Source organism: Diceros bicornis, chromosome 12 (genome assembly GCF_020826845.1).
Source record: "Diceros bicornis minor isolate mBicDic1 chromosome 12, mDicBic1.mat.cur, whole genome shotgun sequence".
NCBI lineage: Eukaryota > Metazoa > Chordata > Mammalia > Perissodactyla > Rhinocerotidae > Diceros > Diceros bicornis.
In genome coordinates, this window is record NC_080751.1 from 63,647,322 (window position 1) to 63,664,527 (window position 17,206).

Below are 17,206 nucleotides of genomic sequence, written 5' to 3' on the forward strand. Positions count from 1 at the left end.
TCCCCTTCCAAATGATGGTAACTCACATAAATACCATTTTCTGAGTGCCTATAATGTGTCCATGGTGGCAGCCACTTTACCGATATTAAAACAACCTTATAGAATACCATTCACCACTGTGTCTCCAGGACCCAACACAATGCTTGTCACATAATAGATGTTACATAAGTATTTGAATAAGTGAGTCTCAAAGAGTTAGGAAGTGGTCACATAGAAAAGAAAATCCCAAGGTCACAGCAAATCTGTAACAGAAAAGAATTTGAAGATAGGCATGTCTGACAACATGATCCATATTGCTCAAAAGAAAAAAGTAAGACCCTCCTCACTATGAAATCCGGAAGAAAAACCCCCAAGTACTTAAAAGACTGATCACACAAAGCCTGTAGTAGTAAAGCCAGAACAGGGCCTTGGTATGGAGCCAACAGGGAGAAACCAATTCCAGGACCCTGGTAGCTAGAGGCAGGTCTTTGGCAGAGTATTTTGGAGGGAAGCAAGGCCTCCTTAGCAAGATAGTCAATGAAGTGATGAGAAAATAAACAAGCAGCAACTTATGATAAAAGTCTATATACAAGCGACATCAAAGACCAGATCAGCCAGAAACAAAAACAACACGGAATGCTTTAAAAAGATTGGTACAATCTGGGCAATGAAAGAAGAGAAATCCTTCAGGAGGAGGAACTGAAAGTTGACATCAGAGTCCATACATTTATGCCTATATTAACTATACAGCAAAATAAATCCAGATCACTCACTCCCAACTAATTTTGTTGTTTTCATCTCATAAAATCCCAAGTAAAGAACACCTCTGGATATTGTAAGTATTTACCCGGACTGGATGGTCTTAAACTGACTATCATAGCCAAGATTGCGGTGCTCAGAGTGAACAAATCAAGATAAGCAGATCCCTGGAGGAATGTTTTAACAAGGATTATTTTTCCTTCTGAATATTCAAAATATTGCAATACAGATTTTTTGAGGATAAAAAGCTTGTAAAGAACCTCGTTTGCACATAGTAGATACTCAAGAAATGTTAGTATTCCCCGTTGCCCAGCAATTTTAAATTCATGTGGCTTCCTCCTCTATGACCAGGTTAGGTGCATCTTTAGTACTTAAGTGTGTGAATCAATAAACTCACATATAAACCTTTATATGTGGCTTGTATGGTGAGAATCCTTTAGCATCCTGATCAGGTTCTTTGCTACACTTTGCCCTATTCCTTTTTCTCTTTGTCCTAAGATACCCTAACTTGCTTTCTGGTCCAGATTCCTCTTTACTTCTCCCTAATCCCTGGCCATTTCTTTGCCTGCATAGAGATTTGTTCCCTGGAGACCGCAGTTCCAAATAAGACTCCACAATTGCAATGTCTTGTTCACCATTCCCTAAACATGCCAATTCTCATTCTTTAGTCTATGTCAAGGTTACTTGAAGCTATTCCCTCAACCACTGAAATGTCCTCTGCTTGTAATGCTGCTCCAATGCTGCCAATCAAATTTCTCCCCATACTCAAAGCCCAGTCAAATTTCGTTTGCTAAAAGAATCTTCCCTCCTCTCCAAGACTTATGTAGTACCAATTGCCTATTCCATTCATTTAACAACTGATTCTGTGCTAGCCAATATAATTTATTCTTGTATGTATGTCACATTTCCCTACCTTGCTCTAGATTGTCAATTCTTTGAAAATAAGAATTGGGTTTTACACCACTTTGTATTTCCTGACAGCCCAAGGCATTTGACCCTGAATAAATGTCTCTGGAATGAATGGATGTGCACTATTCAAATGACTTCACTTGGAACCAGGAACCAGTTACAGCAAACCTTGGAACTATATCCAGGGTTAGATATGTCAGGTACCTCAAAGCTTCCACCATCTCTATTACCAGACTTTTATCTCCAGTGATGTCAGGAATTGGTTAAATAAGCAGATCTAGAGATCAGCAGAGAAGCTTTGTGTAAAGATCCATATCTGAGTCATTAGCATGTGAGCAGTTCAAGTCACGAGAGTAGAAAATATCTAGAAAGTGTGAATAAAGAGAAGAGAGAGAATTGAAGGAACACAAGTATTTAAGGAGCATGAATTTTTAAGCCTATGAGGAATTTAAAATTATAGCTAAGGAAGTAGAAAATAAACCAAGATGCAGTGCTGACATGGAAAAGAGAACAGAAACTTTCAAGAAAGTGGGAAGTTCAACAGTGTCAAATTCTGAAAAAATGCAAATTTAAGACCGTAAATTGTTTATTAGCTTTAGTAACACGGAGGCCAATTAGTGATCTTGACCAGAAAATATAGACAATGAACAAAGATAAATTACTTCATTTCAAGATTTACTATAAAGCTAAAGCAACCAAGACAGTGTGGTATTGGAATAATGATAGACATAGAAATGGATGAAAAAATAGAGTTCAGCAATAGACCCCCCCTTACATGGTCAACTGATTTTCAACAAAGGAGCCAAGGCAATTCAATGAGGGAAAAGATGTTTTTTCAACAAATTGCTCTTGCACAACTGTATCTCTATATGGGGAAAAAAATGTTCCTCAATCCTTACCTCACATTGTACGTAAAGTTAACTTGAAATAAATCATAGACCCAAATATAAGAAGTAAAAACCATTCAACTTACAGAAAAAAACAAAGAAAAAATAGTTGGGAGACTGGGTTAGACAAAGATATTTTAAACAGGCCACTGAAAACAAAAATTAATAAAATAGACATCAAAATTAAAAATGTTTTATTCTTTGAAAGACACAGTTAAAATGAAAAGATAAGCCAGACTCGGACAAAATATTTGCAAAAGACCTATCTGACAAAGGACTTTTATCCAGAAAAAATAAAGAACACTTACATTTTAATAACAAGAAGACAATCAACCCAATTTAAAAATTGGCAAAAAAAAATTTAGAATTCCACCAAAGAAGATATATGAATGGCCAATATGCACATAAGATACTCAATGACACCAGTTTTCAGGAAAATGCAAATAAAGCCACAAGGAGATACCACTATATACCTATTAGAATGGTTAAAAGGAAGAAGATTGACAATATTAAGCTTCAGTGATCAAGTAGCATAATTGAAACTCCCATATATTGCTGGCGGGAACACAAAATGGTTCTGCCCTTTTGGAAGAGTGTGACAGTATCTCAAAAAATTAAACACATGCTGGTCATATGAACCAGCAATCTCATTCCTAGATATTTATCCAAGAGAAGTAAAAATGTGTGTCTCCTTAAAGGCTTGTATCTGAATATTCATGGCTACACTATTCACAACAACCCAAATGTGAAAACAACTCTATTTTCCATCAACTAATTCATGGGTAAAAAAATTGTGGTATATTAATACCATGTCATACTATTCTGCAATGAAAAGGGACAAAATATTAATATACAAAACATAGTTCCGTAAGGTTAGGTGGGTTCCTTGAGAGCAGAGGACTGACTGTCTTGATTTAGGATTCCCCTTGCCCAGGTTTTTATATATAAGTGCTCAACAAACACGACATTCTCCTAAAACAAAGTTAAGCTTGATTCTAAGCATCTTATGTATCTTTAGCAGCATTTTCAAAGAACAAAGTTACAACTTCAGAAAACACAAAAATTTAAAAGTATTTCAAATTTCAGTCTAATTTTACAACATGGCATAATGTAATAAACACTAGATTAATAAACCAAAATTTTATTTCCAGTCTTGAGAAAATGTCTTCACTTCTCTGGATTTGTTTTCTAAACTATAAAATGATGCCAGTGCATATGTGGGAGTGAGGTTAGATTACATATATATTAAAAAAAAGTCTGAACAGGTAAAACTCTCTATATTTGTTTTATTTTTAAAATAATAGCTTTATTGTGATATAATTCACATACCATAGAATTTATCTATTTAAATTGCACAATTCAATGGTTTTAGTATAGTCAGAGTTTTGCAACTATCACCACAATTAATTTTAGAACGTTTTCATCATCCACCTACTTCCCAAAAAACCCATCCCATTTGCAGTCATTCATCTTCTCCCTCCTCAACCTCCCCTCCTCTCCACAGCCCTTGGTAACCATGAGTCTACTTTCTGTTTCTACAGATTATCGATTTGCCTATTTGGGACGTTTCATATAAATTGAATCATACAATATGTGGTCTTTTGTGACTGGCCTCTTTCACTTAGCATTTAGCACCTAGTTTTCAAGGTTCATCATGGTGTAACACATATCAGTACTTCATTTCTTTTTATTGCCAATGTCCCATTGTATTGATATACCACATTTTGTTTACCCATTCATCAGTATGGATATTTGGGTTGTTTCCATCTCTGGGCTATTATGAATAACGCTGCCATGGACACTTGTGTACAAGTTTTTGTGTGAATGTATGTCTTCATTTCTCTTGGGTATATACCTGGAAGTGGATTTGCTGGATCATATATTAACTATGTTTAACCTTTTGAGGAACCACCAGAGTTTTTTCAAAGTGGCTGCCCCATTTTACATTCCTACCAGCAGGTTATAAGGGTTCTAATTTCTCCACATTCTCACCAACACTTGTTATTGTTTGCTTTTTTGATTCTAGCCATCCTATTGGGTATAAGGTGGTATTTCATTGTGGTTTTGATTTGCATTTTTCTGATGACTAATGATGTTGAGAATTTTTTCATGTGCTTATTGGCTATTTATCTTCTTTGGAGAAATGTCTATCCAGATACTTTATGCATTCTTATTTTTTTTTATTATTGAGTTGTAAGAGTTCTTTATACAAGACCCTCTAGATATAAGTCCTTTAACACAATTATGATTTGCAAATATTTTCTGCCATTTTATGGGTTATCTCTTCATTTTCTTGGTGGTGTTCTCTGAAACACAAAAGTTTTAGTTTTGATGAAGTCTAATTGATCTATTTTTTTTTCTTATTGCCTGTGCTTTTGGCATCATATCTAAGAAACCCTTGCCTAATACAAAGTCACAAAGATTTATGTCTATGTTTTCTTCTAAGAGTTTTATAGTTTAGCTGACATTTAGGTCTTTGATCCATTTTGAGTTATTTTTTGTATATTGTATGAGGTAGGGTTCAAACTTCATTGTTTTGCATGTGGATATCCAGTTGTATTAGTAGCATTTGCTGAAAGGCTATTGTTTCCCCATTGAATTGTCTTGGCACGCTGGTTGAAAATCAATTGAATATAAATGTGAGGGCATATTTCTGGACTCTCAATTCTATTCCATCAGTCTATATGTCTATCTTTATGCTATTACAACACACTCTTCATTACTGTAGCTTTGTAGTAAGTTTTGAAATCAAAATCAGAAAGTGAGTCCTCCCATTTTATTTATTTATTTATTTTTTTTGAGGAAGATCAGCCCTGTGCTAACATCTACCAATCCTCCTCTTTTTGCTGAGGAAGACTGGCCCTGGGCTAACATCCATGCCCATCTTCCTCTACTTTACATGGGACGCTGCCACAGTATGGCTTGACAAGCAGTGCGTCAGCGTGCACCTGGGATCTGAACCTACAACGCCCGGGCCACCGAAGCAGAACACATGCACTTAACCACTTCACCACCAGCCCAGCCCCACCCGTTTCTTTTTTTCAAGATTGTTTTGCCTATTTGTGTCTCTTAAATTTCCATATGAATTTGAGAATCAGCTTGTCAGTTTCTACAAAGAAATCAGCTGGCATTGACAGGGACTGCATTGAATCTGTAGATCATTTTGGAGAATATTGCCATCTTAATATCAAGTCTTCTGATCCATGAACATGGGATGTCTTTCCATTCATTTAGGTTTTCTTTCTTTTTCTCAATAATATTTTGTAGTTTCAGAGTATAAGTTTTGCATTTTTTGTTAAATTTATTCCAAAGTATTTTATTTTTTCTGATGCTGTTGTAAACAGAATTGTTTTCTTAATGTCATTAAGTATTATTCACTACAGGTGTATAGAAATACAATTGACATTTGTATATTGATCATGTATCCTGCAACGTGCTGAACTCATTTATCAGTTTTAACTGGATTCCTTAGAATTTTGTATATACAAGATCTTGTCATCTGCAAATAGAGAGTTTTACTTTTTTCTTTACAAGCTAGTTGCCTCTAGGATTTTTGAGTGCTAAATAAATTAATGCACAACTTAATATTTGGAGGTATTGAAGTCAATATTGTAGATTCATTTTTAAAACAAGAGTAAAGCAAAGAAAAAAGTGCTATAGAAGAGAAAGAAAACAGAAAAAAAAACAATGAATTGAGAGGGAAGAAATCTGGTTCCCACACCAATATTCATTAGCTGTGTGATCCTAAGAAAATTTCTAATCCTCTTCTGGTTGTACATTCTATTTTCCAAACCTTTTTCCATTTGGCATACCTGTGAATTTCTGGGGATATGTAAGGAGTAACTTTCCTCAGTTTATTCAGCCATTTACAACCATAAGTTTTGCTCCATATATTGATCATCTTCTCCTTTTCCATTTTTGCTCCTCACAAAAGAGAATAAGGTTACCAAAACTGGAAGAGCACACTAGAAATATCTTCACATTGAGAGAAAACACAACTCTCAGGAAAGGCACAATAGAAAACACTGTGAGAATGAAGTCAACTATAAAGAAGTATCCTCTTGGGAACAAGCTGGAATATAAATAAACATTTCAGAGGCCTGTGTAAGAAATGAGTAAAAATGAGCAAATGAATGAAGCATTTACTCTGTCTGGTACTGTCCTAACATTTAAAAGCTATAACTAAAAAATAATCAATAAAAATATAAAAAAGGGGAAAAGTATGTTTTAAAAATATACATTATCTGAAATTGTCATCACAAAGACCATCTTTTAAAACCAAAGTTTTAGGTATCATTTTTTATTACAATTTTGATTAAAATGGCAAAAGTCTCATGACATATAGAATCACATTACATTTTTCTACCAAACATTAACTAGATACATTCCTTCTGCCTCTGTCAATGCTGATGGTGCTAGAATACTAACTTATATTTAAATATTTTAAATTTCATTTCAAGTGTTTTGGAACCTCAGTTTTAATCTCTGACGTAAAGGAAGAGGACTATCCAAAGAAGCACCAGAATCTTCTTTTTCCTTATGACACTGTAGAAAATTCAGAGAATCTTTTGCTGCAATTGGGAAACAGTTTTCTTCATTTCTAGCTGTTTTATAAGCCTGGACACACTGTTCAGTTTCTTTAATATGTATCTTAGAGTTAGTCAACTTGTTGACATCATTTTTCTTGAATTGCACTGGGTTATGCTTCTGAGAATTCCGCTTCATTTTCTGAGTTGCATACTTAGCTTTCCCAAACACTGGGACACTTTCTTCATCAGAGGAATGTCTGTCAAGGCAAATGCTTTTCTTCATCACAATTTTCTGAGTAGTTTGCACATCAACTTTTCTACTATGATCTAAGGCAGTATTTGGTGGTCTAACTCTAACATTGGAGGTCTTTACTATTGGATTATTGACAGAATAAGGTATAGAAGTACTCACTTTATAGTTTTCTTGAAACAGCTGGTCTCCTTTTAGAACTTTAGAGTTTCTAGATTCATTTTGCAAATGAATTCCTAGAATATCCTTTGAAAGATGTGATGGACAATCAGAACTACTGTTAGCAATACAATGTTCTTTTATGGTAAGGAGGGATAAAGATTTTAGGTCAATATCTGGTTGTACATTCTCCTGAGGATATGATGATTTTACACGTATTCGTTCCTTTAAAGGCAAATCCTGAAGATGTAAATCAGTAATGCCAGAAAGCAGATGCTCTTCAGGATTAGACTTTCGAAGATCCCAGTCCAACACTTTATTGATGTTTGTGGTGTACCATTCTGATTCACATGGCAATTGTTTTGGGATATTTCTAAAGCTATCAGGGATGGCTGTTTCAAGTTCTGATTTTAAACCACGAGAGAAAGTATTCCTTGGAGTAGCTGGAGAATTACTAAAAGAAGTACTCTCCCAGTCAATGGTGCTCAAGTGTAGATCAGCAATCGCCGATACATTATGAGATGAGGTATTGGGTTGACTAGATTCTGAAATTAAAGACTTACTGACAGTTTTAATTTGCTGCATAGCCAAAGGTCTTGGAGCAGACACTAACAGCTCTTGTGTATTCAAACAAAGAGCATCTTCAGGTAAAAGCAAGCTATTCAATGACGCAGAAATAGATTCCTGGGGTAATTTGGAATCAGGGGAAACTTCCAAATGTAACTTGAAATTCTGCTTAGAAGTGATTTCACATGTGGGTTTTAAAGTCATTTGTGACTGAAAACTCATCATATCATCTGATTCTGGCAAATTGTTTTCTTTAGGCTTAATTTTCATGCCTGAAAAGAGAAAAAAAAAATACAATTAAAATCTATTTTATTTTCCTTAATTTGAGTAAACAACTAAAGAGTTCGGACTGGAAATCTTCTATATAATCAATTTTTGCCTTTTTTATCTCAGTGCATTCCTGGAAACTGTGTTATAAAGCAAAATATTTAAAATATTTTCTTTTGGAAACAGTGTTATAATTGAATTGTTTTCCTCACTGAGTTCTGGGAAATAAAGAAAGTGTATTTTAATCCAAAATTTACACATACCAGTTGCTCAATAAGTGGTTAGTATAATTACTATTATTAATACTTGCTTAAGTTAGCAAACACAGAGCAGAATGGTTTACTCTTGGATTTTCAGCTTTAAAAGAAAGTATGTCAAGACAAAAAGCACGAGTAGAATCCTTATTCTTGATTTTATAGAACTTTCAGCAAAATTTAGACAAGATAGATTCAAATAGAACAGGTGGCTCTTCTATAACATTTGTCTGTGGCATAAATAGCTATCAAATGCAATACTTACTTTGTTGTTTCTTCCCTTTAATTTCTAACTTTTGTTTTTGGTAAATAGCAACAATCTCGGGATAAGCTGCCTCAAACAATGATTCTTCTTCTATTGTTCGTAGAACCAGTTCTCCACATTTATCTTCTATAGCATAATGCTCTAAAAGATTAAAAATATAGTAAAATAGCCTTAATTGCAGATTTTAAAAATTCAATTTTTCCAGGTAACTAAGTTTACCAGGTAAACTAAGTCATCCACAAATGAATAATTCATTGCAAATCTTGCTTTACAACATCTCTATACTAATCATCTGTTGATACTAGTATAGAATTGATTTTATTCTGCCTGGCAAAAGCTGGAAGGAGATTCCCTTTAAATTAGAACTTTAAATTCTCTTGCTTCAGAGATGGTAGGAGTAGCTTAAATAAAGTTGACTTTAATTTAGTAGAATAAGTGTTAAAATTCCAGATAAAGAACGGGAACAGAGAGTTTCCTAAAACTTCAGCATTAACTTTGCTTAGTGGTGGCTTCTGAAAAGAACAGAATTGAAAGGGTCATCAAAAATATTACATTTTCCAGACTGTTGTTTCAGAGGTTATCAATCTCTTGATTATACACCCAGGCTTACTGGACTCACAAGCACCTGATAAATGAAAATGAGAATGCTTACATGTAAATTGACAATAAGATATATAAATAGTAGACTAGATTCTTGTATTTATCCTATATGAGGGCAAAATTGACTTTGAGAAGTCAAATTATAATAAAAATATTAGTTGATGAGTTTAAAGTAGAAACAACGGAAACAGATGAACTTAAAGTGTTTTTAGTCAAACTAGCTTGGGGTACATTTTCTCCCTCAAGAGATAGCTCCCAAAAGGATAAGTGAAAGTGGGTACCTAATCCTCAGTTCCAGATAGAGGAGATGCACTGCCAGACTGGGTTAGTGCCATTTTCTTTCCCGAAAATATTCTACAGTTGGTGGAATTGTTCCTAAACAGTTTTCAAAATTCTTCAGCCTTCTATTTTCCTATTATTGCTTAGAATGGGTTATCTAATATTTTATAGTTTCATTCTTCAAAGTTGCCTACAGTTTAAATTTTGATTGAACAGATCTACTCTCTCACTCGTTCAAATATAATTACACAATCTAATTTCGAAGCCAACTGGAAATGAATTTGGGATTATTTTCCATTTTAAATGATCTGTGCTTTCCTTGTCTTCAGTTTTGGGAACTAATTCCGAGTTCACTGTATTTCTGTTTGTAGCAAAATAAGAGTAATTTGACAACTATAAATTCCCATGAAAACTAAACAGAGTAAAGAAAGGGGAGGAAGAGAACCCCAGGTGCTATTCAGCGACCTTGATTTCTTAGACCCAGCTATACAGTGCAATTCAATGACCAGACCATTTGTAGCAGCATTTTCTTGAGAAATATAAATCAAAACTATTTCCATATCATTTTCTTAACATTAATTACAAAAGAAATATCAATTTAAGGATGAAAATAAAATTAAGTTTTTCATATTTACTATTAGTGAAAATCTATTTAAATAACAGGTAAACTACAGAAATAATCCTCGGTGCATGTGATAGGTTTATTTCTTATATACATACATATGTTTTACATATCTATATGACATTCGCTAAACATATATGGTCGAACGTTATAAATTTTGCTTAAAGTGTACATACCAGGCTTTTCCCATTCTATTTCAAAGCAATGAACTCCATTTTTGATTCGGTTTTTAACAATTCTGAAAAATAAATTCATCTAATGAGGTCCAATTGCATGAGTTATTTGGAAACTTTCAATTTGTAGATTGAATAATTCAATTTCCATTGATTTTTATTCTATTTTTATAATGCTCTAAAATATTATAAGGAATTAATGCATAGTTACTCCTTTGATTAGTTTATTCAAAAGATAATTTTATTGTTAGGTGCAGAGTTTATAACTGTTAGATCCTATCAGTAGATCGTTGCTTGTCTTTTCAGTGTTCCTCTTTTCCACAATAATTTTTGTTTTAACGTCTATTTTGTTTCCGTTAATTTTGCTACATCACTTTGGTAAATATTTGCCTTTAAATCTCTTTATTTTCAAACTTTGTAGAGTTTTATTCTGTATATGCCTTATAAGCAGAATATTGCTGAATTTCGTTTACTCATCCAATATAATGTCCTTTAACAGATGGGTTTAATCCACTTATTGTGGTTACTGATATAGTTGGACCCATTCACACATCTTACTTTGTGTTTTCTGTTATCAAGCTTTTTCTTTGCTACTTCCCTTTCCTCCTTCCTGTATTCTTTTTGTCTGATAGTTTTACTTTCCTATTTAAGTATTGGTTTAGAAGATAGAGATTGTATTTCTAATGTTTTACTGGTTACTCTCAAATGTTTACATGCATATTTTGGGAGTTTTAATATTATCATCATATATTAATCATCAAGCATTATGCAGATATGCATGTTTTTCCAGTCAGTTTATTAAATGAGCTAAATATGTTGTATCAATTTCTATGTTGATCATTGTTTCTTGTTATCCACATTCTTCCCTCTCAGTTCATTTTTCTTCTTGCTGAAGGACATCCTTTAATAGTGCTTTTAATGAGGGTCTGTGAGTGGTAAACTCTTAGTTTTCGTATGTCTGCAAAATGCCTCACCAATCGTGAACAATGTTTTAATGATGTCTAGGCTGCCAATTATTTTCACTCAAAGCTTTAAAATACTACTCCATTATCTTCTGGCATCTATTACTGTCATGAAAGATGTGCACTACTAGATTGCCATTCCTTTGTAGTTTAAATCTTTTCTCCTTGATACTTCCTCCCAAACTTTTAATTTTGAAAATTTTCAAACTTTTAGAAAAACTGCAGGTGTAGTACAATGAATACTTATACACCCTTCACTGAGATTCATCAATTCTCAGTTTCAGTCCCTCCATTCACTTTACATTTTTGTTCCCTTTCTGGTCCATTGAAATAGTTATCTGACTAAGCCTGGCTATATCTTTTTATATTTATTTCTTTTAATCACCCATTATTACTACATGTTTGAAGCAGAAAAGTGGGTCAAAGCACAAACTTACTATGTTATCTTGACTGTAAGCCCTGAATAAGCTTTTAATATTCCAGTAGATCCTTCCTCCACCTTTATAAAACAAAGAGCTATACATCCTATTATGAAAGATATTAAGAATATTTTAGATCATAAGATATTCAAATGGAAACAAGAGACTTCTTCATACAGTTCTTTATATTACCGAACTGGCTGTAATTGATCAGAGTTCCTTCTGCCAAGCTTTCTTTCTATCATGTCATAGTGGGTCAAAAGCACCAACAATTTCTCACATGCATAGTCATTGGGCCAATCCATTTTTTCAAGAGTAAATCTCTGTAAATTTAATAAAAATAAAATAAGATTTTATTATTTCTTGGAGACAAACAGTACTTTCAAGTGATACTATTTTTTCCTTCAGAATTAACATTAGTTAAAGTAGTATCAATGAGAATATTCTCAGAAAGGACAATGAGTCTCCTAAGGAGGCAATACCCCATAATGTTTAAATGTGAGGGTTCTTGATTTGAATGCCATTATGATATTTCCTAGATGTTGGGTCAATTACTCAACCTCTCTTAGCCTCAGGTTTTCCATCTGTAAAATATAACCCAGCTCACAAATTATGAACATTAAGTGAGATTTCATGTAATGTGTTAAATATAATAGCAAATTTTAAACGTTCGATAAATGTTGGTTGCCATTGTTGTTACTGTTGTTGATAGGGGTAAGTAACAAGCAGTTATAATTTATTGAGCCACTCCATTTCCCTAGCCACTATATTAGGGGTTAATGTAAATAATATAACGATTCTCATAGTGACTGCATGAGATAAGTAATATTATTTCTATTTTGAGGATAACACATATGCAGGGTCACATCATAAGTGACAGATGGTCCAAATTTAAATTTAGGTCACTGATTACAAATCCCAATGCCCTTGTAAACTATACTGCTTACCACAACAATATATTGACATTCTCTTGTTATTAGCCCCTTTCCCCCAACATATCCCTGAATACAACGTATCTGTACATGGTATTTAAGTACAGCTGTACTTCTGAAGTATAGCACAATTATGGTTTGTCTTATGGTCTGCAATACGGTTACTGTGTGGCAGAGGAATGAAGATTAGAAATAAATGCTGAAAAATATATGGGCAGTCAATAGTCATCTATTTTAAACCTCCTCTCAGACCAATCAAAGTGATTATCTTTTCTTCTTGTCCTAGTATCCAACTTCATACCATAAAGTAAGAACTTATTTTCAGATACCTGAAACAATAATAAATCAGGTCTTTGGTACCTGATTGCCTTCACCAATTTATCCTTGTTCAAAAGGAATTCTTGAATAACCTAGCAAGAGAAAAGAAAATAGCAACTGAGACTTCAAACTTTTAAAGAAGCTTCTGAAATAAACACATAGTTGAAATATTACTTATTACCTCATGGAATGGGAATCCTTCACAACTGCAAGCTTTTCTGAAAATAAATTACATACATGTTATTAACACAATCTGGCAATTTTAGACAGACTCTGAAATCATCTCGTCCAATCTCTTTCCATTTAATGAAAAATATCCCTGTATAGTACCCCTGTCATTAAGCTTCTCTTTGAATAACTATTAAATTACTCTCTTCTGAGATAGCCTAATTTTTGCACAGAATACAGAAAAGGATTTTGTGAAACATTACTAATCCAGACTCGGGGGACGGTTATGTGGAAATACTTCAACCACAGGTGTACAAATAGGTCATGCCAGAAAAAAATGAGTTAAAAAAAAAAACCTTACTTCTTAATACTGTTCTCCACTGCATTCAGTTGCCTATCAGGTTCTGTATGGTGCCACTCACAAGGACAACAGTATTCAGAATCATGTGGTTCACAGTATCGATCAGTTTTACACAATTTGCATCCATTATGTTCATGATCCTTAGGTGAACCTTTATGGAGACACAAAAAAGTATGATTTTCACTGCTTTTTAGAATTACCTTCTACATACATTTTTATGTTTTTGCCCTTATCCAAACTTTCAAAAACAAATACTGCCTAGCACAGTGCCTAGCAAATAGAAAAGTTTCACTACATTTAGGTCGAATAGAGTAATGAACACTATTGTAATTCTTAGGATAAAGTAGATCTCGAGCTATTACTATCACATGACACTACATTTTTTTGTAAATTACTCTTCTATCTGAAAGTGTTAATTTGTAACTTGAAATTATACATTTATAATAATCAACAATGGAAAACTTTGTAGTTTTTGTGGTAGCTACATGCAAGGAAAGTAGGATACTATTAGTATTAAAAAAAGATTATTTACTTAATAGAATAATTCATGAAATGTTTTCTTTAATGAGAATACTAAAATATATCAGTTAACTACCTCTGCTAGTGGCTAGCTCTCAGTTACCTGTACAGCTATTTTTAAACTATGCTTGGAACATGAACAAATTATGACTGTGGCATGAGTGTGGGGCCCTAGTTCCCTTTAAAAAGAAAGCATGACCACTTTCAACATTGTTTTGAGAAAATGGAAGAACATACATAATTGATTGATAAATTACCTAAAATTGTCTTATTTTATAAGGTATCAAAAAACTATGGAAGGCATCCTATCTATAAAAACATTTATTCCTTCCACGATTTCATCTATAATTTAACAATGTTAATAAAAACATATCAAGACAAATAGATACAGAAGAATTTCTTTTAAAAGATGAGCTAACATGATCTCTTAATCTCTCCTGAGAGCAAAAGGCCTTTCTGACTCAGTACATGTCAGTGACATCATTTTTTTACCAAGACTAATGAAGAGGATCCAAGCTCTTTTCAATAACAATGAACATCTATTAGAGATTAGTTTTAAGTCACTATCTTCACATATGATAAAAACACTCTATAGGACAATTAAGAAGCATTTAAGTATATAAATATAAATAACTGATATAAAAACAAATGGTTTCAGCTCCCTTCTCCCCCAAGACTTATCAGTACAATATTTTTTTCTTAAAATGAATTTCTATATTGTAAACATAATTTTAAGATCTAAGTAATTTGGTATCACAGTTTGAAACTGCATTTATCCTATATTTATCATTTACATCACATTATTTCATTCAATAAACATTTACTGAGTCCCTACTATGTGTATGTGACACAATTCCTGACTGAGATTCCCAATCCAGCGAGGAAGATAATTGTGTACAAAGTACTACAAGAACAGGGATGAAAACATTGGTATCAGACACTAATATTCTAGAGATATCTTTCCCTATGTCTACTTACCAGGATGGGAACACACAGAGCAATGAGCCAGTTTTTTAATGACTAGTGGTTGTGGATTAGAGTAACAAGATTTTTCATTCCACTGATTAAACCTTTAAAAGAAAATGGTTTAAAAAAAAATAAAATAGCAAGGTTACCAAAATGCCATGTTCTCAAATGTCTGGCTATACTGTTCCCTTCCACCTCCCTACTTATTGTTCCTTTGGTGGTAGAAAAAGTTGCTGGCCGAGCCTGGGAAAACCCTCAGTCTATGTACCACAATTTCTAAATGTGGCCACAAGGACGGCAGAACAGCAACAGTGGGGAGCAAAAAAAAGAGAGAGAGACAAAGAGGGGAAAGTGTGTGGATGTGTTTGTGTGTGTATTCAAATACTCATTCAGCCTTTCTTTTTTTTTAAATCTTAAGTGAGGCAGCAATATGTGGGGAGAATGATTTGTATGTATCTATTTTTTATCTCTTTTCTGTATGCAAGGGTATGAAACAAACAGAATCCAGTACAAGACAATTTATCTCTATTGGAAATTAGGGTGAAGGGTAAAGTATAACACTAAATAAAACCTTAAGCTTCTGAGTAAAAACTTGCTAAAAAAATATAGATCATTTGAAATTATCATTTTTTAAATCTCTGCGCAAACAGTGAAAACATTACCTGTTTAATGAAAGATTTTAAGAAAAATGTATATTACTGCTAAGATTTCTACTAAATAAAAGTTAGTTTTATTTTTGGTTAAAGTTCTAGGTCAACATAAAACCACCAAGAGAATAGTTAAATATTTATCATAAGACGTAAGTATTCTGAATTGTGTTCCTCTACTTACAGAAGTTAAAGTTTTACTGAAAAGCTAGGTTATCTCTTCAGCTCATTGTGTAGTATCTGGTACTAAGAGTTATTATTTAGCTTTTGGAATTTCTAACTCATTTACTACAAAGACCAAGTACAAGCTTGCTAAAAATTAGCACTAATTGCTGCCGGTAAAATAATAAGTAGAACTTCAAAAATTAAAAACTACTAGGGGAAAAGTCAGTCTAAATTGATCAAAATTAGAATGACAGAAAATTATAACAAGAAATGTAATTTCATTATTTTCAAGTGTTATGACAAACATTTAATAAAATGTTGCCAAAAGTACAAATTTGCTGAAACTGTTTCAGTAAGAATGATTTGTAGTTAGCCAAGCACGGACATTCGCTTGCTTTTCCTTCCTTACATTATTCTTCACAATTCCCAAATGATTCCTTAACTCACTCCCATGCCAAAGTAGACCTTTTTTCCCTGCTTTGGCACAGCAATCACTGATATCAATAATGGATTTACTGAAGTCTTAGATCTATCAACAGCTTTACAGCTGAAAGAGAAGCATTGTAAGAAAGAGCGCAGTGATTTGAAATTTTTTTCATGGTCATTCCTTCTTGATTTCTACAAGTTAACGTTTCCTTTCGTGCTTTCACCATCTCAAACCTACTGGAGGCCAAGACTGTTTTAAGTCTCCCAGTGTCCCAGTTCCTTTCTTTCTTATTCACTCTACACTTTATCATCATTAATATTAATTTTCATAAACCATTGATTTCAATTAAGTAAATATAATTCACATGCTTTCAAAACCAAATAGCATAGTTTATAAACGTCAATATATTCTGCATCTTAATAGTTTTGAATCATCAAATTGCCTGGTCTAAATTAATTAGAATTAATGTATTAGTAAATGTGTGGCTATAGAACAAAGGGCAGTAAAGCAAAAATTTTGATCAAATGTTACTTATTAAATATTTGCAACATGTCAGGCATTTCATTTATAGAAAATAAATACAATATAAAAGTATTTTATATCAAAAATAATTTTAAATATAAAATTATTTTAATCTTATGTTTATCTCCACTTGGTAGTAAAATAGTCTAAAATAGTCTGTGGCAAATGCTCATGGTTATAAATAAATGCCTTTGACATCTTACTACTTGTGTTTGTAGTGACCTAAAAATATTGAAAAACATACAGAATGGCTTAGGACATATATGCTCATCCTTTCTTTGCAAAACTTTAGAATAAATAA

The 17,206-nt window shown here is 33.1% G+C and overlaps 1 protein-coding gene across 1 annotated transcript in view; it reads right to left on the minus strand.

Annotated features, from left to right (window-relative positions):
- Window positions 1–2,206: 2,206 nt before the first annotated feature.
- The window catches only part of GEN1 (GEN1 Holliday junction 5' flap endonuclease), a 32,287-nt gene continuing 17,287 nt past the window's right edge, over window positions 2,207–17,206 (minus strand). The window contains exons 7-14 of the mRNA XM_058551753.1: window positions 15,157–15,248; window positions 13,660–13,810; window positions 13,312–13,348; window positions 13,142–13,222; window positions 12,073–12,203; window positions 10,503–10,564; window positions 8,826–8,966; window positions 2,207–8,311 (exon numbers count right to left, since the gene is read on the minus strand). Coding sequence (XP_058407736.1) covers window positions 6,990–8,311; window positions 8,826–8,966; window positions 10,503–10,564; window positions 12,073–12,203; window positions 13,142–13,222; window positions 13,312–13,348; window positions 13,660–13,810; window positions 15,157–15,248 — 2,017 coding nt within the window. The 3' untranslated portion in view covers window positions 2,207–6,989. The remainder of the gene's footprint in view (window positions 8,312–8,825; window positions 8,967–10,502; window positions 10,565–12,072; window positions 12,204–13,141; window positions 13,223–13,311; window positions 13,349–13,659; window positions 13,811–15,156; window positions 15,249–17,206) is intronic.